General features: G+C 46.7%; 1 protein-coding gene across 1 annotated transcript; it reads right to left on the bottom strand.

The window, feature by feature from the left end:
* Positions 1-3,877: 3,877 nt before the first annotated feature.
* On the bottom strand, positions 3,878-18,892 carry LOC139239573 (zinc finger protein 774-like). Its single transcript, XM_070868353.1, has 3 exons — positions 18,767-18,892; positions 4,426-4,741; positions 3,878-4,326 (listed from the first exon to the last, which is right to left on the bottom strand). The coding sequence occupies exons 1-3, from the start codon at positions 18,890-18,892 to the stop codon at positions 3,878-3,880; spliced, it is 891 nt and encodes a 296-aa protein (XP_070724454.1).
* Between the last annotated feature and the right edge of the window lie 2,472 nt (positions 18,893-21,364).

Here is a 21,364-nt window from a genome sequence, read left to right as displayed (position 1 = left end):
AGCTACTGGACTTAGCATGTGCCCCACAGCATCTCTTCTACCTTCAATATGTGAATAGAGCATCACGCTTGTAAACCTGGTTTAAGTTTATATCCACTCAGCAAATCTATTTAAGAAAAGCCTGTAGGCCAAGGAGACACTGTTAAGGTGCCAGTGTGCTGCTGGTTTGCTCGGCATTTTGCCTGTGATGGACTCCGTATTTTGGTCTCCATATTTATGAAAGGATTTACTTGCATTGGAGGCTGTTCAGTGAAGGTTCATTAGGTTGATTCTGGAGATGAGAGGGCTGACTTATGAAGATAGATTGGGCCGAAGCACATTGGAGTTCAGAAGAATGAGAGGTGATCTTATCGAAACATAAGATAATGAGGGGGCTCAACAAGGTGGATGCAGAGAGGATATTTCCACTCATAGGGGAAACTAAAACAAGGGGACATGGTCTTAGTATCAGGGGCAACCCATTTAAAATTGAGATGAGGAATTTCTTCTCTGAGGGTTGTAAATCTGTGAAATTCTCAGCCCAAAAGAGCAGTGGAGGGTGGGTCTTTGAATATATTTAAGGCAGAGATAGATAGATTTTTGAGCGATTAAGGGAGTAAAGGATTATGGGGAGCGGGCAGGGAAGTGGAACTGAGTCCATGATCAGAACAGCCATGATCTTATTGAATGGTGGAGCAGGCCCGAGGGGCCAAATGGCCTACTCCGGCTTCTATTTCTTATGTTCTCATGTTCTAACTGAACATTTCACCCAGTGTAACCTTGTCTGTAATGAAATATGTGTCTTTTAGTCAGCCTCAGGTCCTTGCTCATGTCTGCTGCAAATTCCAGAGTTGATTCTGGAGATGAGGGGGTTGACTTATGAAGATAGGTTGATTAGGTTGGGCCTATACACATTGGAGTTCAGAAGAATGAGGTGATCTTAGTGTGGCCCTGAAGGACTGTGTCCAGGCTGAAGTTCTGTTCCCCCTGTAAGATCCTCCCCCGAGATTGTCCTTTCTCAGCTCCAGCCAGGTGATTCTAAACACTCAGGTGGGAAAGACAAAAATCCACAGCAGTGTGTTGAAAGTAAGACTAATTTATGTGTCTATAACACAAATATTAAACTCCAGTACAGTTACAGGAGTTATTAACATCAGCATTACTGAAGTTCTAAACCCCAACTGTAAGAATGAATGCGATTCAGTCCGGGATGTGATTACTAGCAGCAATGATGTGGGTAGAGCTGCAGAACACCAAAGGGCAAAAAACGTTAGTGGGTGTTGTGTACAGACCTCCAAACAGTAGTAGTGATGTTGGGGAGGGCATCAAACAGGAAATCAGGTGTGCATGCAATAAAGGTGCAGCAGTTATAGTGGGTGACTATAATATGCACATAGATTGGGTTAACCAAACTGGAAGCAATACGGTGGAGGAGGATTTCCTGGAATGCATAAGGGATGGTTTTTTAGGCCAATATGTCGAGGAACCAACTAGCGGGGGAGGCCATCTTAGACTGGGTGTTGTGTAATGAGAGAGGATTAATTAGCAATCTCATTGTGCAAGGCCCCTTGGGGAAGAGTGACCATAATATGGTGGAATTCTGCATTAGGACGGAGAATGAAACAGTTAAGTCAGAGACCATGGTCCAGAACTTAAAGAAGGCAAACTTTCAAGGTATGAGGCGTGAATTGACTAGGATTGATTGGCGAATGATACTGAAGGGGTTGACTATGGATGGGCAATGGCAGACATTTAGAGACCGCATGGATGAACTACAACAATAGTACATTCCCGTCTGGCGTAAAAATAAAAAAGGGAAGGTGGCTCAACCGTGGCTATCAAGGGAAATCAGGGATAGTATTAAAGCCAAGGAAGTGGCATACAAATTGGCCAGAAATAGCAGTGAACCCGGGGACTGGGAGAAATTTAGAACTCAGCAGAGGAGGACAAAGGGTTTGATTAGGGCAGGGAAAATGGAGTACGAGAAGAAGCTTGCAAGGAACATTAAGACGGATTGCAAATGTTTCTATATATATGTAAAGAGAAAAAGGTTAGTAAAGACAAACGTAGGTCCGCTGCAGTCAGAATCAGGGGAAGTCATAACGGGGAACAAAGAAATGGCGGACCAATTGAACAAGTACTTTGGTTCGGTATTCACTAAGGAGGACACAAACAACCTTCCCGTTATAAAAGGTGTCGGAGGGTCTAGTAAGGAGGAGGAATTGAGGGAAATCCATATTAGTCGGGTAATTGTGTTGGGGAAATTGATGGGATTGAAGGCCGATATATCCCCAGGGCCTGATGGACTGCATCCCAGAGTACTTAAGGAGTGGCCTTTGAAATAGTGGATGCATTGACAGTCATTTTCCAACATTCCATTGACTCTGGATCAGTTCCTATTGAGTGGAGGGTAGCCAATGTTACCCCACTTTTTAAAAAAGGAGGGAGAGAGATAACAGGGAATTATAGAGCGGTCAGCCTGACATCAGTAGTGGGTAAAATGATGGAATCAATTATTAAGGATGTCATAGCAATGCATTTGGAAAGAGGTGACATGATAGGTCCAAGTCAGCATGGATTTGTGAAAGGGAAATCATGCTTGACAAATCTTCTGGAATTTTTTGAGGATGTTTCCAGTAGAGTGGACAAGGGAGAACCAGTTGATGTGGTATATTTGGACTTTCAGAAGGCTTTCGACAAGGTCCCACACAAGAGATTAATGTGCAAAGTTAAAGCACATGGGATTGGGGGCAGTGTCCTGACATGGATTGAGAACTGGTTGTCAGATAGGAAGCAAAGAGTAGGAGTAAATGGGTACTTTTCAGAATGGCAGGCAGAGACTAGTGGGGTACCGCAAGGTTCTGTGCTGGGGCCCCAGCTGTTTACACTGTACATTAATGATTTAGACGAGGGGACTAATTGTAGTATCTCCATATTTGCGGATGACACTATGTTGGGTGGCAGTGTGAGCTGCGAGGAGGATGCTATGAGGCTGCAGAGTGATTTGGATAGGTTAGGTGAGTGGGCAAATGCATGGCAGATGAAGTATAATGTGATAAATGTGACGTTATCCACTTTGGTCTTAAAAACATAGAGACAGACTATTATCTGAATGGTGACAGATTAGGAAAAGGGGAGGTGCAAAGAGACCTGGGTGTCATGGTACATCAGTCATTGAAGGTTGGCATGCAGGTACAGCAGGCGGTTAAGAAAGCAAATGGCATGTTGGTCTTCATAGCACAGGGATTTGAGTACAGGGGCAGGGAGGTGTTGCTACAGTTGTACAAGGCCTTGGTGAGGCCACACCTGGAGTATTGTGTACAGTTTTGGTCTCCTAACCTGAGGAAGGACATTCTTGCTATTGAGGGAGTGCAGTGAAGGTTCACCAGACTGATTCCTGGGATGGCGGGACTGACCTATCAAGAAAGACTGGATCAACTGGGCTTGTATTCACTGGAGTTCAGAAGAATGAGAGGGGACCTCATAGAAACGTTTAAAATTCTGACGGGCTTAGACAGTTTAGATGCAGGAAGAATGTTCCCAATGTTGGGGAAGTCCAGAACCAGGGGACACAGTCTAAGGATAAGAGGTAAGCCATTCAGGACCGAGATGAGGAGGAATTTCTTCACCCAGTGAGTGGTGAACCTGTGGAATTCTCTACCACAGAAAGTTGTTGAGGCCAATTCACTAAATATATTCAAAAAGCAGTTAGATGGAGTCCTTACTACTAGGGGGATCAAGGGGTATGGCGAGAAAGCAGAAATGGGGTACTGAAGTTGCATGTCCAGCCATGAACTCATTGCATGGCGGTGCAGGCTAGAAGGGCCGAATGGCCTACTCCTGCACCTATTTTCTATGTTTCTATGTTTCTAATAATAGCAGAATCCAAACCCTGCAGTCACTTGTGAACTCGCTGGTGGCTCAGCATGTTGGATGAGGTCGTGAATCCCTTCCCACACTCGGAGCAGGTGAACGGCCTCTCCCCAGTGTGAATTCGCTGGTGTATCAGTAGTTCGGATAAGCAAGAGAATCTCTTTCCACATTCAGAGCAGGGGAAAGGTCTCTCCACAGCGTGAACTCGCTGGTGTGTCAGCAAGTCGGATAACTGCGTGAATCCCTTCCCACAATCAGAACAGGTGAACGGCCTCTCCTGAACTCGCAGGTGTCTCAGCAGGTGGGATGACCGAGTGAATCCCTTCCCACATTCAGAGCAGCTGAATGGCCTCTCCCCAGTGTGAACTCGCTGGTGTCTCAGCAGGTGGTATGACAGAATGATTCCCTTCCCACAGTCAGAGCAGGTGAACGGCCTCTCCCCAGTGTGAAGTCGCTGGTGTCTCAGCAGATGCTCTTTGCTTTTAAAACTCTTCTCACAGTCAGAACATTTAAAAGGCCTCTGCCCAGTGTGAACTTGCTGGTGTATCAGGAGGTGCTGTTTGCTTTTAAAACTCTTCTCACAGTCAGAACATTTAAAAGGTCTCTCCCCAGTGTGAACTCGCTGGTGTGTCAGCAGATGGGATGACAGAGTGAAACCCTGCCCAAAGTTGGAGCAGCTGAACGGCCTCTCCCCAGTGTGACCTCGCTGGTGTGTCCGCAGGTCGGATGACACAGTGAATCCCTTCCAACAGTCGGAGCCGGTGAACGGTCTCTCCCCAGTGTGAACTCGCTGGTGTATCAGCAGGTGGGATGACTGAGTGAATCCATTTCCACAATCGGAGCAGGTGAACGGCCTCTCCCCAGTGTGACTTCGCCGATGTATTTCTAGCTGGGATGGGTAGTTGAATTGTTTCCCACAATCCCCACATTTACACCGTTTCTCCCCACTGTAAACGGTGCCTTCTGCTTCCATGGTCAAAAGCTGATGATATTCCAGTCCCAATGTATCGAGTGACTGTCAGATCTTGAGGTGATGTTTGGTTTGAGCTTCCAGTCTACAAATCCTCCTCTTTTAACACCCTGTAAAGTGAATTTGACACAGGAAAAAGGGAGTGTGAGAGAGACCCACAAAAACACAAAGGCATGTTGTGAAATTGAGCTTAATGAATCTGGTCATTTGTGGGGAGGGCACTAGACCATAAAAGCTGCCGGATTGTCGTAAAACCACATCTGGGTCACTGCTGTCCTTCAGGGAAGGGAACACATCTCGCTCGACAGGCCCACATGGGAAATTGTTGGTCCCACTGCGCCCAGAAGTACTGAGGGTGAAACCCAGCAGCTTCTCCCCCCTCTCCATCCAGCTCAAACTGATTCAACAAACAGACCCACACAGGAGGCCAGGGAGTGACTTCCACATCCAGCTCCCACCCTGATACAGAGCAGCTGGGAATGGCTGGGCCTGCTGTATAAACGCAAGTTGTTGTTTTCCTGGTGTGGGGGAGGTGCTGTGCCCGGGGTTTGCTGGTGCCTGGCCCGGCGGCTCTGCCTCAGGGCCTGAGAGCAGCACTCGGTTTTGCCCGGGGCCTGAGAGCTGCACTTCGTGTTGCCCGCGGCCTGAGAGCTGCACTCGGTGTTGCCTGGGGACTATGAGCCGCACTCGGTGTTGCCCGGGGCCTGAGAGCTGCACTCTGCGTTGCCCGGGGCCTGAGAGCCGCACTCGGTGTTGCCCGGGGCCTGAGAGCTGCACTCGGTTAAAAAGTAGGCAGACAAAAAGCAGGAAACTATAGACTAGTCAGCCTAACATCTGTGGTTGGGAAAATATTGAAGCGTTCATTCTTAAAGAAGCAGTAGCACGACATTTGGAAAAGCATAATTTGGTCAGGCAGTCAGCATGGATTTATGAAGGGGAAGTTCAATTTGACAAATTTGCTGGAATTCTTTGAGCATGTAACCAACAGGGTGGATAAAGGGTGTATTTGAGCTTCCAGAAGGCATTTGACAAGGTGCCACATAAAAGATTACTGCACAAGATAAAAGTTCACGGGGTTGATGTTAATATATTAGCATGGATAGAGAATTGGCTAACTAACAGAAAACAGAATGTTAGGGTAAATGGTTTTTTTTCCGGTTGACAATCAGTAACTAGTGGCGTGCCGCAGGGATCAGTGTTGGGACCCCAATTATTTACAATCTATATTAACGACTTTTAAGAAGGGACCGACTGTAACGTAGCCAAGTTTGCTAGCGATACAAAGATGGGAGGAAAAGCAATGTGTGAGCAGGACACAAATAATCTGCAAAAGGACACAGATAGGCTAAGTGAGTGGGCAATAATTTGGCAGATGGAGTATAATGTTGGAAAGTGTGAGGTCAGGCACTATGGCAGAAAAAAAATCAAAGAGCAAGTTATTATTTAAATGGAGAATGATTGCAAAGTGCTGCAGTACAGCGGGACTTGGGGGTACTTGTGCATGAAACACAAAAGGTTAGTATGCAGGTACAGCAAGTGATCAGGAAGCCCAATGCAATCTTGGAATTTATTGCAAAGGGGCTGGAGTACAAAAGCAGGGAGGTCTTGCTACAGTTATACAGGTTATTGATGAGGCTACACCTGGAATACTGCGTGCAGTTTTGGTTTCCATAATTACGAAAGGATATACTTGCTTTGGAGGAAGTTGAGAGAAGGTTCACTAGGTTGATTCCAGAGATGAAGGGTTGAGAAAAGGTTGAGGAGGTTGGGCCTCTACTCATTGAATTCAGAAGAATGAATGAAAGGTGATTTATCGAAATGTCTAAGATTCTGAGGGGGCTTGACAAGGTGGTAGCAGAGAGGATGTTTCCACTGATAGGGGAGACTTGAACTAGGGGGCATAATCTTAGAATAAGAGCCACCCCCATTTAAAAATGAGAGGAGGAGGAATTTTTTCTCTGAGGGTTGTAAATCAGTGCAATTCGCTGCCTCAGAGATCTGTGGAAGCTGGGACATTGAATATATTTAAGACAGATATAGACAGTATCTTAACCGATAACAGAATAAGGGGTTATGGGGAGCGGGCAGGGAAGTGGAGCTGAGTCCATGATCGGATCAGCCATGATTGTATTAAATGGCGCAGCAGGATAGAGGGGGCATATGGCCTACTCCTGCTCCTATTTCTTCTGTTCTTATTTTCTTATACAGTGGGTGTCTGGTATGGAAGTGTGGATTTGACTCTGTATCTCTGGTATGTCCGGGGTCGAGGAGGCCTATAAAGACTTGTCGGCGGAGGAGTTCAGGCAGGTGAGCAGTGAGAGTCCGGGGTCGGTGAGGCCGATAAAGACTCGTCGGAGGAGGAGTTCAGGCAGCTGAGCAGTGAGAGTCCTGGGTCGAGGAGGCCTATAAAGACTTGTCGGAGGAGGGGTTCAGGCAGGTGAGCATTGAGAGTCCGGGGTCGAGGAGGCCTATAAAGACTTGTCGGAGGAGGAGTTCAGGCAGGTGAGCAGTGAAAGTCCAGGGTCGGTGAGGCCTATAAAGACTTGTCGGAGGTGGAGTTCAGGCAGGTGAGCAGTGAGAGTCCGAGGTTTGTGAGGCCGATAAAGACTCGTCGCAGGAGGAGTTCAGCCAGGTTAGCAGTGAGAGTCCGGTGTCCAGGAGGCCTATAAAGATTTGTCGGAGGAGGAGTTCAGGCAGGTGAGCAGTGAGAGTCCGGGGTCGGTGAGGCCTATAAAGACTTGTCGGAGGAGGGGTTCGGCAGGTGAGCATTGAGAGTCCGGGGTCGAGGAGGCTGATAAAGACTTGTCGGAGGAGGAGTTCGCACAGGTGAGCAGTGAAAGTCCGGGGTCGGTGAGGCCTAAAAAGACTTGTCGGAGGAGGGGTTCGGGCAGTTGAGCAGTGAGAGTCCGGGGTCGAGGAGGCGGGAGCGCCGGGGTCGAGGAGGCGGGAGCTCCGGGGTCGAGGAGGCGGGAGCTCCGGGGACGAGGAGGCGGGAGCTCCGGGGTCGCGGAGGCGGGAGCTCCGGGGTCGAGAAGGCGGGAGCTCCGGGGTCGCGGAGGCGGGAGCTCCGGGGTCGAGGAGGCGGGAGCTCCGGGGACGAGGAGGCGGGAGCCCCGGGGTCGAGGAGGCGGGAGCCCCGGGGTCGAGGAGGCGGGAGCTCCGGGGTCGAGGAGGCGGGAGCCCCGGGGTCGAGGAGGCGGGAGCTCCGGGGTCGAGGAGGCGGGAGCTCCGGGGTCGAGGAGGCGGGAGCTCCGGGGTCGAGGAGGCGGGAGCTCCGGGGTCGAGGAGGCGGGAGCTCCGGGGTCGAGGAGGCGGGAGCTCCGGGGTCGAGGAGGCGGGAGTTCCGGGGTCGAGGAGGCGGGTCAGTGATTGGCTGGTTATTGGTAGGTAGCTTTTCTTTTTCTTTTTTACATCAGGAAGCAACCTTTGAACATTGTTGTTGCCAGTTTAAATGTAGCTAAGGGTTAAATCATGGCAGGTGTGCTCAGACACTTGTTATGCTTCTCCTGTACTATGTGGGAACTCAGGCACACTTCCGGTGTCCCTGACGACTAATTGTGCAGGAAGTGTGTCCGGCTCCAGCTCCTGACGGACCGCATTGCAGCAGTGGAGCTGCAGGTGGATTCACTTTGGAGCATCCACGATGCTGAGAATGACGTGAATAGCACGTTTAGTGAATTGGTCTTACCACAGGTAAAGGGTACACAGCCAGATAGGGAATGGGTGACCAACAGGAAGAGCAGTGCAAGGAAGGTAGTGCAGAGGTCCCCTGCGGTCATCACCCTGCAAGCCAGATACACTGCTTTGCGTACAGTTGAGGAGGATGACTCATCAGGGGAGTGCAGCAGCAGACAAGTTCATGGCACCGTGGCTGGCTCTGCTGCACATGAGGGGAGGAAAAACGAGTAGGATAGCAATAGTGATAGGGGATTCCATTTTAAGTGGAATATGTAGGCGATTCTGCGGCCGCAACCAAGACTCCAGGATGGTATGTTACCTCATTGGTGCAAGGGTCAAGGATGTCTTGGAGTGGGTGCAGGGCATTCTGAAAAGGGAGGGTGAACAGCCAATTGTCTTGGTGCAATAGGTACCAATGACATAGGTAAAAAACAGAATGTAGTCCTACGAAACGAATTTAGGGAGCCAGGAGTTAAATTTAAAAAGTAGGACCTCAAAAGTAATAATCTCAGGATTGCTACCAGTGCCACATGCTGGTCAGAGTAGGAATCGCAGGATAGCTCAGATGAATACGTGGCTTGAGGAGTGGTGCAGAAGGGAGGGATTCAAATTCCTCGGACATTGGAACCGGTTCTGGGGGAGGTGGGACCAGTACAAACCGAACGGTCTGCACCTGGGCAGGGCCGGAATCAATGTCCTGAGGGGAGTGTTTGCTAGTGCTTTTGGGGAGGAGTTAAACCAATATGACAGGGGATGGGAACCTCGGCAGGGAGACAGAGGGAAATAAAATAGAGGCAGAAGCAAAAGATAGAAAGGAGAATACTAAAAGTGCAGGGCAAAAAATAAAAAGGGCCACATTACAACAAAATTCTAAAGGGGCAAAGTGTGTTAAAAAGACAAGCCTGAAGGCTCTGTGCCTCAATGCGAGGAGTATTCGGAATAAGTTGGATGACTTAAATGCGCAGATAGCAGCTAATGGATACGATGTGATTGGCATCACGGAGACATGGCTCCAGGGTGACCAAGGCTGGGAACTCAACATCCAAGGATTTTCAGCATTTAGGAAGGATGGACAGAAAGGAAAAGGAGGCAGGGTGATGTTGCTGGTTAAAGAGGAAATCAATGCATTTGTAAGGAAGGACATTAGCCTGGATGATGTGGAATCGGTATGGGTGGAGTTAGCTAATTACAAAGGACAGAAAACGCGAGTGGGAGTTGTATAGACCACCAAATAATAGTAGTTAGGTTGGGGACAGCATCAAACAATAAATAAAGGATGTGTGCAATAAAGGTACAGCAGTAATCATGGGTGACTTTAATCTACATATTGATTGGGCTAACCTATTGGTAGCAATGCGGTGGAAGAGGATTTCCTGGAATGTATTCGGGATGGTTTTCCAGACCAATATGTCGAGGAACCAACCAGGGAGCTGGCCATCCTACACTGGGTGATGTGTAATGAGAAGGGACTAATTAGCAATCTTGTTGTGTGAGGCCGCTTAGGGAAAAGTGACCATAATATGGTAGAATTCCTTATTAAGATGGAGCGTGACACAATTAATTCGGAAAATAGGATCCTGAACATAAGGAAAGGTAACTTCGATGGTATGAGACGTGAATTGACTGGAATAGACTGGCAGAGGATACTTAAAGGGGTGACGGTGGATAAGCAATGGCAAACATTTAAAGATTACATGGATGAACTTCGACAATTGTACATCCCTATCTGGAGTTAAAATAAAACGGGGAAGGTGGCTCAACCATGGCTAACAAGGGAAATTAAGGATAGTGTTAAAGCCAAGGAAGAGGCATATAAATTGGCTAGAAAAAGCAACAAACCTGACGTCTGGGAGAAATTTAGAATTCAACCGAGGAGAACGAAGGGTTTAATTAAGAGGGGGAAAATAGAGTACGAGAGGAAGCTTGCAGGGAACATAAAAACTGACTGCAAAAGCTTCTACAAATAAGTGAAGAGAAAAAGATTAGTAAAGACAAACATAGGTCTCTTGCAGTCAGATTCAGATGAATTTATAATGAGGAACAAAGAAATAGCAGACCAATTGAACCAATTCTTCGGTTCTGTCTTCATGAAGGAAGATTCAAATAACTTTCCGAATGTACTAGGGGACAGTGGGTCTAGTGAGAAGGAGGAACTGAAGGATATCCTTATTTGGCGGGAAATTGTTTTCGGGAAATTGATGGGATTGAAGGCCGATAAATCCCCGGGGCCTGATAGTCTGCATCCCAGAGTACTTAAGAATGTGGCCCAGAAATAGTGGATGCTTTGGTGATCATTTTCCAACAGTCTATCGACTCTGGATCAGTTCCTATGGACAGGAGAGTAGCTAATCGAAAACCACTTTTTAAAAAAGGAGGGAAAGAAAACGGGTCATTATAGACTGGTTAGACTGACATCGTGGGGGAAATGTTGGAATCGATCATTAAGAATGAAATAGCTGCGAATTTGGAAAGCAGTGACAGGATCAGACCAAGTCAGCATGGATTTATGAATGGGAAATCATGCTTGACGAATCTTCTGGAATTTTTTGAGGATGTAACTAGCAGAGTGGACAAAGGAGGACCAGTGGATGTGGTGTATTTGGACTTTCAAGAGGCTTTTGACAAGGTCCCGCACAAGAGATTGTTGTGTAAAATCAAAGCGCATGGTACTGGGACTAACGTACTGACGTGGATAGAGAACTGGTTGGCAGACAGGAAGCAGAGAGTCTGAATAAATGTGTCCTTGTCAGAATGGCAGGCAGTGACTAGTGGTGTGCCGCAGGGCTCAGTGCTGGGACCACAGCTATTTACAATATACATTAACGATTTACATGAAGGAATAGAGTTTAATATCTCCAAGTTTGCAGAAGACACTAAACTGGGTGACGGTGAGAGCTGTGAGGAGGATGCTCAGAGGCTGCAGGGTGACTTGGACAGGTTAGGTGAGTGGGCAAATGCATGGCAGATGCAGTATAATGTGGATAAATGTGAGGATATCCATTTTGGGGGCAAAAACACGAAGGCAGAATATAATCTGAATGGCGGCAGATTAGGAAAATGGGAGGTGCAAGGAGACCTGGGTGTCATGGCTCATCAGTCATTGAAAGTTGGCGTGCAGTTACAGCAGGTGGTAAAGAAGGCAAATGGTATGTTGGCCTTCATAGCTTAGGGTTTTCAATTTAGGAGCAGGGAGGTCTTAATGCAGTTGTACAGGCCCTTAGTGAGGCCTCACCTGGAATATTGTGTTAAGTTTTGGTCTCCTAATCGGAGGAAGGATGTTCTTGCTATTGAGGGAGTGCAGCGAAGGTTCACCAGACTGATTCCAGGGATGGCTGGACTGTGATACGAGGAGAGACTGGAACAACTGGGCCTTTATTCACTGAAGTTTAGAAGGATGAGAGGGGATCTCATAGAAACATATAAGATTCTGACGGGACTGGACAGGTTAGATGCAGGAAGAATGTTGCCAATGCTGGGGAAGTCCAGAACCAGGGGACATAGTCTTAGGATAAGGGGTAGGTCATTCAGGTCTGAGATGAGGAGAAACTTTTTCACGCAGAGATTGTTAACCTGTGGACTTCTCTACCGCAGAGAATTGTTGATGCCAGTTCATTGGATATATTCAAGAGGGCGTTAGATATGGCCCTTATCGTTAAGGTGATCAAGGGATATGGAGAGAAAGCAGGAAAGGGGTACTGAAGGAATGATCAGCCATGATCTTATTGAATGGTGGTGCAGGATCGAAGGGCCGAATGGCCTACTCCTGCACCTATTTTCTATGTTTCTATGTGCATGAGGATTTTACTCTGTATGTTAGTTTCTGATACGAGAGCGTGGATTTTATCCTGTACCTGTCAATTTCTGATAATTGCCTGTGGATTTCATTCTGTATCAAAAAGGACTACATTACAACATAATTCTAAAAGGACAGAGAGTGTTAAAAAAACAAACCTGAAGGCTCTGAGTGTCAAAGCGAGGAGCATTCGTAATAAGGTGGACGAATTAACTGCACAGATAGCTGTTAACGGATATGATGTAATTGGGATTACAGAGACATGGCTCCAGGGTAACCAAAGCTGGGAACTTAACATCCAGGGGTATTCAATATTCAGAAGGATAGCCAGAAAGGTAAAGGAGGTGGGGCAGTATTAATGGTTAATGAGGAGGTTAATGCAATAGTAAGGAAGGACATTAGCTGGGATGATGTGGAATCTATATGCGTAGAGCTGCGAAACACCAAAGGGCAGAAAACGTTAGTTGGGGTTGTGTACAGACCACCAAACAGCAGTAGCGAGGTTGGGGATGGCATCAAACAGGAAATTAGGGACGCGTGCAATAAGGGTACAGCAGTTATCATGGGTGACTTTCGCCTACATATGGATTGGCTAACCAAAGTTGTTGTAATACTGTGGAGGAGGATTTCCTGTCGTGTACAAGGGATGGTTTTCTAGACCAATATGTCGAGGAACCAACTGGAGAGCAGGCCATCCTAGACTGTGTCCTGTGTAACGAGAGAGGATTAATTAGCAATCTGGTCTTGCATGGCTCCTTGGGGAAGAGTCACCATAATATGATAGAATTCTTCATTTAGGTGGAGACCGACACAGTTACCTCAGAGACGAGGGTCCTGAACTTAAACAGGAAACTTCGATGGTATGAGACGTGATTTGGCTCGGATAAACTGGCGAATGATACTTAAAGGGTTGACGGTGGATAGGCAATGGCAGACATTTAAAGATCACATGGATGAATTACAACTATTGTACATACCTGTCTGGCATAAAAATAAAACCGGAAAGGTGGCTCAACCGTGGCTAACAAGCGAAATTAGGGACAGTGTTAAATCCAAGGAAGCGGCCTATAAATTGGCCTGAAAAAGCAGCAAACCTGAGGACTGGGAGAAATTTAGAATTCAGCAGAGGAGGACTAAGGGTGTAATTAGGAGGGGGGAAATAGAATATAAGTGTAAGCTTGCAGGGAACATAAAAAAACTGACTGCAAAAGCTTCTATAGATATGTGAAGAGATAAGATTAGTGAAGTCTAATGCAGTTCCCTTGCAGTCAGAATCAGGTGAATTCATAATGTGGAACAAGGAAATGGCAGACCAATTGAACAAATACTTTGGTTCTGTCTTCACTAAGGAAGACACGAATAACCTCCCAAAAATACTAAGGACCGAGGGTCTAGCGGGGAGGATGAACTGAGGGAAATCCTTATTAGTCAGGAAATGGTTGTCGGGAAACTGGTGGAATTGAAGGCCGGTAAATCCCCAGGGCCTGATATTCTGCATCCCTGAGTAGTTAAAGAAGTGGCCCTAGAAATAGTAGATGTATTGGTGGTCATTTTCCCAAATTCCATGGACTCTGGATCAGTACCTATGGATTGGAGGGTAGCTAATGTAACCCACTTTTTAAAAAAGGAGGGAGAGAAAACAGGTCGGTTAGCCTGATATTGGTGGTGGGGAAAATGCAGGAATCAATTATTAAAGATGTAATAGCAGAGCATTTGGAAAGCAGTGACAGGATCGGTCCAAGTCAGCATGGATTTATGAAAGGGAAATCATGCTTGACAAATCTTCTAGAGGTTTTTGAGGAAGTAACTAGTAGAGTGGATAAGGGAGAACCAGTGGATGTGGTGTATTTGGACTTTCAAAAGGGTTTTGACATGGTCCCACACAAGAGATTCGTTTGCAAAATTAAGGCACATGGTATTGGGGGTAATGTATTGACCTGGATAGAGAACTGGTTGGCAGACAGGAAGTAAAGAGTGGGAATAAACAGGTCCTTTTCAGAATGGCAGGCAGTGACTAGTGGGGTGTCACAAGGTTCAGTTCTGGGATCTGTTATTTACAATATACATCAATGATTTAGACGAAGGAATTTAATGTAATAGCTCCAAGTTTGCAGATGACACTAACCTGGGTGGCAGTGTGAGCTGTGAGGAGGATGCTAAGAGGCTGCAGGGTGAGTTGGACAGGTTAGGTGAGTGGGCAATTGCATGGCAGATGCAGTATAATGTGGAGAAATGTGAGGTTATCCACTTTGGTGGCAAAAACAGGAAGGCAGATTATTAGCTGAATGGTGACAGGTTAGTAAAAGGGGAGGTGCAAAGAGACCTGGGTGTCTTGGTACGTCAGTCACTGAAGGTAGACATGCAGGTGCAGCAGGCAGTAAAGAAAGCAACTGCCATGGAGGCCTTCATAGTGAGGGGATTTGAGTGTAGGAGCAGGGAGGTTTTACTTTAGTTGTACAGGGCCTTCGTGAGACCACGACTTGAGTATTGTGTGCAGTTTTGGTCTCTTAATCTGAGCAAGGACGTGCTTGCTATTGAGGGAGTGCAGCTAAGTTTCATCAGACTAATTCCCGGGATGGCAGGACTGACATATGAAGAAAGACTGGATCAGCTCGGCTTACACTCACTGGAATTTAGAAGAATGAGAGGGGATCTCATGGAAATATATACAATTATGACGGGACAGGACAGGTTAGATGCAGGAAGAATGTTCCCGATGGTGGAGAAGTCCAGAACCAGGGGTCACAGTCTAAGGATAAGGGGTAAGCCATAACGGACTGAAATGAGGAGAAACTGTTTCACCCAGAGAGTGGTAAACCTGTGGAATTCTCTATCACAGAAAGTTGTGGAGTCCAGTTCGTTGGATATATTCAAGAGTGAGTTAGATGTGGCCCTTCCAGCTCAGGGGATCAGGGGGTATGGAGAGAAAGCGGGACTGGGCTACTGAAGTTGCATGGTCAGCCATGATTATATTGAATGGTGGTGCAGGCTCGAATGGCTTGCTCCTGCACCTATTTTCGATGCTTCTATGTATTTTTCCATTCCTGGTGTGAGAGTGTGTATTTTGCGCTGTATCTGTCCATCTGATTCTACTGCTCCATGTGGCTGTAAGATTCACAATGTTACTCTGCCACTTCGGATCACTGTGGGACTGACAGCTTCTGCTGTCTGTGACAATAGGATTGAGGTCAGTTCTGTGTCTCTGCGCTCTGTGAGTGATAATCTACTTACTGTGTGTGAGAAGGAGCTGCCTGCACTGTTCCTTGTGTTCTGGGTGGAAGAAAGATCACATTTGTTCTGTCTGAAGAATTTTGCTCTGAGAATAATAATACGAGAACATTATTAGTTCTAAGATATGGATGCGGGGAGAATATGATGTATCTGAGGGAGTGACAATGTATCTCTCGATCATCAGCAACACGGTTCTGGAGAACTCAGTTCGCCGAAACAATATAACCCGTCTTTAAAATATCTTCTCCCACAATCCTCTCCTTGTGCCTGCAATAGATGCACTGTGTGAAACTCCCCACATCCTCACTGTCAGGTTGTGTTTCCACTGCTCACTGCCCAAGAACAACAGTCACGGTGAGATTGGAACTGAATCAGGAACATTCACTACTGATTTGGGGAAAGAAAGCAGCAATGATTTGAAAGAGCGAGGTGGTTTACTTTCTCTGTTACCTTGCACTGTCCACACACAGCCGGAGAACGGCCTCTCGCTTCCACCACTCACATAATGTTCCAGAACTAGTTCCTGCTCCAGTCTGCCCCTTACACACAGCCCCCGACGGAACTAAACCAGGAACGTTCACGACTGGTTTGGAGAGAGAAAGCAGCAGATTGTAAATAGCAGATTCTGCCCATTCTGTCTCCCTTACCCTGGACACACACTGTCCACACACAGCTCGAGAATGGCCTCTCGCTTCCCCCACTCACATTATGTTCCAGAACTAGTTCTTGCTCCATTCTGCCTCTTACACACAGCCCTCGACTCCCCCTGAACTTCCCCCGTACTCAATGCCGATCTCTGAGCACATCTGCGGACATGCTCCCAAAGCGCTGCGCTGAGGTAAGGAGGCTGCTGCTCGCTGCCTTACCCCGGGGTCACAGTGTCTCCATTCCCGACTGTTTTAAACCATCTTCTTCAACTCACTGAGTGAATGGCGATTACAGGCAGGGCTGGGGGAGGGGAGGCACATGCGCTCTTCTGCTCACTGGGAATCGACACAGGGGGCGAGGCTGAACCGCGCATGTGCAGCTCTCTGTATTAATTCAGCCTGTAAAATTCAAAGCGCACTTTTCCCAATTTACTTTTATCAGAATCTGAGCAAAGGAACTGGGCCTGGGGGGAAAGGACAGAGAATGATTAAAGCTGGGAGCCTTGTCCCTTGGAGATGCTCAATTTGGGATCATTCCGTGCAGGGTGTTTCTCTCCATGAGCCCATCTGCACAAAGCAATTCTGCAAAAACATCAGAGGGACGAGGGAGTCAGAGTGTTTGCTGGGACCGTGCAGGAGTTAATATCTGACAGAAACAATCTGAGATCAGTTTAATTACAGTAAAAGACTCGGTCACTGAGAGTAATACTGAAGTGGATAATCAAGGGGCTATAGTGAGTGAGTAACTTAATACAATCACGATTCATAATGAAGTAGTACTCAGAAAAATAATGGGTCGAAAGGCAGACAAGTCACCTTGCCCTGATGGCTTACATCGTAGGGTCTTAAGAGAAGTGGCTGCAGAGATAGTGGACACATTAGTTGGAATCTACCAAAATTCCCTGGATTCTGGAGCGGTCCCAACAGATTGGAAAACCGAAAATGTAATGCCTCCATTTAAAAAAGGAGGCTGACCAAAAGCAGGTAACGATAGACCGGTTAGCCTAACATCTGTCATTGGGAAAATGCTGGAGTCCATTATGAAGGAAGCAGTAGTGGGACATTTGGAAAAGCATGATTCAATCAAGCAGAGTCAGTATGGCTTCATGAAAGGGAAATCATGTTTGACAAATTTGCTGGAGTTCTTTGAGAATATAATGAGTAGGATGGATAAGGCAGAACCAGTAGATGTGGTGTATTTGGATTTCCAGGAGGCATTTGATAAGGTGGCACATCAGAGGTTACCGCACAACAGAAAAGTTCACTGGGTTGGGGGCAGTATATTAGCATGGATAGAGGATAGGTTAACTAACAGAAAACAGAGAGTCGGGATAAATGGGTTTTTGTCTGGTTGGCAAATGGTCACTAGTGGGGTGCCGCAGGAATCAGTGCTAGGTCCTCAACTATTTACAATCTATATTAATGACTTGGATAAAAGGACCGAGTGTAATGTAGCCAAGTTTGCTGATGATACAAAGATGGGTGAGAAAGCAAATTGAGGACACAAAAAATCTGCAAAGGGATATAGACAGGCTCAATGAGTGGGAAAAAATTTGTCAGATGTAGTATAATATGGGAAAATGTGAGGTTATCCACTTTGGCAGAAAAATTATAATTTAAATGGAGAAAAATTGCAAGTGCTGCAGGACAGAGAGACCTGAGGCTGTTTGTGCATAAAACACATAAAGTCAGTATGCAGGTACAGCAAATAATCAGGAAGGGAAATGGAATGTTGGCCTTTATTGCAAGGGGGATAGAATATAAAAGCAGAGAAGTCCTGCTAAAACTGTGCAGGGTATTGGTGAGACCACACCTGGAATACTGCATGCACTTTTGGTCTGCGTATTTAAGGAAGGATATACTTGCATTGGAGGCTGTTCAGAGGTTGATTCCGGTGATGAGAGGTTGTCTGATGAGGATATGTTGAGAAGGTTGCGCTGATACACTTCGGAGTTCAAAAGAATGAGAGATGATCGTATTGAAACATATAACGAGGGGACTCGACAAGGGTGGACCCAGAGAGGATATTGCCACTCATAGGGTAAACTAAAACTAGGGTGCATCATCTCAGAATAAGGGGTCACCCATTTAAAACGGAGATGAGGAGAAATGTCTTCACTCACAGGGTTGTAAATCTGTGGAATTCTCTGCACGAGAGCTGTAGAGGCTGGGTCATTGAATGTATTTAAGGCAGAGATAGACAGGTATTTCAGTGATAATGGATTGAAGGGTTATGGGGAGCGGGCAGGGAAGTGGAGCTGAGTGCATGATCAGATCACATGATCTTATTGAATGGCAGAGCAGGATCCAGGGGCCAAATGATCCATTCCTGCTCCTATTTCTTATGTTATTATGTTCTTATGAGCTAATAACCCTGGGACTGTACATGGGGACTCTAATCCTGGGAGTGAACAGCTCTGGGGCTTTCCTGTTCCAATTGTCTGGGATGCAACCAGAAGCTGAGCACTGAGCAGCGCCTCTCGGAGATGGTGAGAAATCCGAGGTATCGAGAATAAAATAACTCAGCTGTTACTTTACCAAGATGGCCGCGCATGCGCATTGCTGCTCACTAAACAAAGATGGCGGAGAACTGACCCTGCCTTCCTGTACAAAGATGGCCGCCGTTATCCTGGGCTCGAGGCTGCAGTCGACGATATTCCGGTAATTATTTCTGGCTTCCGGCGGGCACCAGTTGTTTATGAAGCCTCCCCGCTGATCCATTACTCACCTCCGACCCGCGGAGCATATTTCACCACAGCCGCTCCGCCATTACACACACCGCGCATGCTCCAAATACAGCCAAGTCTAGCGCGTGCGCACTGGGCCCCTGTTGTCGAGATTCGGCACATTCTCCTTCGCGGGGAATGCTGGGTAAATCCCAAAGACTACGTTAGTGAATGGGACAGGATTTACTGGGACCCCATTGGGCACTGAACCATGTTCATTCTGGGACTTGGACTTTGTTTCTGCTGCTCTGAATAACCCTGTACCTGAGCTGGAGATTAATGTTCTGTCTCAGTATTGTTTCAAACATCGTGTGTCCAATATTTGATTTCTCCATCATAAAAGGAGACTAATTAATGTTCCCTTCCCTTCCATTTTGGGCCTTTTCTTACTCCAGATTATTTCACTTCTCACCCAGTTCACCTTTTACCACATCAAATCCCAAGTTTGTATATACGGCTTGTGGGTGTAATGGACTGAACCAGCGTGTCTCACTTTACACTCATTTCAACTTCTGTTAAACCAACCCTTGAAAGAATTATCTTGCTTAAGACTAGAAATCTGTTATTTTCTGTATTGTTTAACGATTTTTGAATGCGTTTAATCGATCTCCACACATACTGCATGTGATCAACTTTGAAATGTTCTGATCTTTGTAATTGCCTTGGCTAATTTTGATGGGTAAATTAATTACATTAACTTGTTACTAACATACCTTGCAGTAACTTTTGCATCAAAATAATTGTTTAAATACTTTCTTTATCAGGTCTTTAGCTTCCCCACTGATCGCTGTTTACTCTTGTGGGAGAATCTAGAACTAGTTGGCACAGTCTGTGCATAAGTGGTCGCCCATTTAAAACGGAAATGAGGAGGAATTTCTTCTCTTAGATGGTCGTGAATCTTTGAAATTCTCTGCCCCAGAGATCAAAGGAGGCTGGTTCATTGAATATACTTAAGTTGCAGATAGACTGCTTTTTGAAAGATAGTGAAGTCAAGGATTATAGGGAGAGGGCAGGGAAGTGGAATTGAGGCCAAGATCACATCAGCCATGATGTATTGAATGGTGGAATGTTCTCAAGGGGCCAGATGGCCTACTTCTGCTCCTAATCCTTATGTCCTTAGCCTTGGTTAGGGGCTGGATTTAGATGTAGGTTTAAGGGTTAGTGGGTATGGTTTGTGGTTATTTGATAGGATTGGGATTAGTGATTGGCATAGTCAATAGGATATTCAGCTTAGGATATAGTGATTAACTTAGAAAGCACTATTGGCAATATAAGTGTCACTGGACGTGCCCTTTTCCATTTCATGATTTTAACCTCACACAGACAAGTCACAATATAGCCTCACAATGTGTTCATTCAAGGAATCTTCCTTCATGTGCAAGGCTCAATTCCTCCCTTCTTTCACATCTCTACATTTCTCACAGAAAAATACATTAGTGAGATTAGATTTGGGGATTTTGGGACAATAACAGATGGATACAGTTGTTGTGCTGGTTACATCTAATCATCAGCCTGCCTGAAAAGGGCTTCTGACAATAATCTGTCACCAGGCCCCACCAGTCTCCATGTGATTCCTCCATCATATCTTCATTCATTACCCACCTTTCGCCCTAACTAGAGCTGCTTTCACCGGCATGACCACTCCTTATACTGATGCTCTCTAATTCCCGAGCAGAGCACAAATGCCAGCACGGACTGGTTCGTCCGAATGGTCCATTTCTATGCCATATATTCTATGTAATGTTGTAGTCTCAGTGTAAGTAGACCCTGGATGTGATGTCACGATATTAGTAAATCCTCAATTTGGTGTCACAATGTAATTTATCCTGGATTTGATGTCTCATTTAAATCATCCCTGGATTTGGTGTCAATAGCAACTCGTCACTGGGACTGAGGGCAAACCCACAGCCGGGTTACGCACTGTCTGATGTCACTGGGCCATCGGATTATACACTGTCTGATCTCACTGGGCCCCCGGGTTACACACTGATCTTACTGGGCCCCCGGTTACATACACTCTGATCTCACTGGGCCCATCCTCCCCGGTTCACGCTGTGTGTGACCACACTGAGCCAGCCCAACACCAATACCCTACTGACTCAGCACAACACAGATACCCAACTGACCTGTCCCCACACCCATACCCCAGTGACCTATCCCCACACTGAAACTGCACTGACCCAGCCCCACACCGATACCCCACTGACCTGTCCCCACACCGATACCCCACTGACCCGTCCCCACAGCGAAACCCCACTGACCCAGCCACACACCGATAACCCACTGACCTGTCCCCACACCAATACCCCACTGATCCATCCCCACACCGATACCCCACTGACCCAGGCCCAGACCGATACCCCACTGACCTGTCTCCACACCGATACCCCACTGACCTGGCCCCACACCGATACCCCACTGACCCAGCCCCATACCGATACCCCACTGACCCAGCCCCACACCGATA

Source organism: Pristiophorus japonicus, chromosome 28, assembly GCF_044704955.1.
Source record: "Pristiophorus japonicus isolate sPriJap1 chromosome 28, sPriJap1.hap1, whole genome shotgun sequence".
Classification (NCBI taxonomy): Eukaryota; Metazoa; Chordata; class Chondrichthyes; family Pristiophoridae; genus Pristiophorus; species Pristiophorus japonicus.
The sequence above is the reverse complement of the archived record's forward strand: the minus strand, read 5'-3'. Positions and strand labels throughout refer to the sequence as shown.

What these genes read in the sequence shown, in the direction of transcription:
- LOC139239573 (XM_070868353.1), bottom strand. Translation starts at nt 18,892, where the DNA reads ATGGATCAGCGGGGAGGCTTCATAAACAACTGGTGCCCGCCGGAAGCC. An exon ending in TCTTTGTACAGGAAGGCAGG is followed by an intron (nt 4,742 to 18,766) that starts GTCAGTTCTCCG and finishes TACCCATCCCAG; the next exon opens with CTAGAAATACATCGGCGAAG. An exon ending in ATGTTCTGACTGTGAGAAGA is followed by an intron (nt 4,327 to 4,425) that starts GTTTTAAAAGCA and finishes TTAAAAGCAAAG; the next exon opens with AGCATCTGCTGAGACACCAG.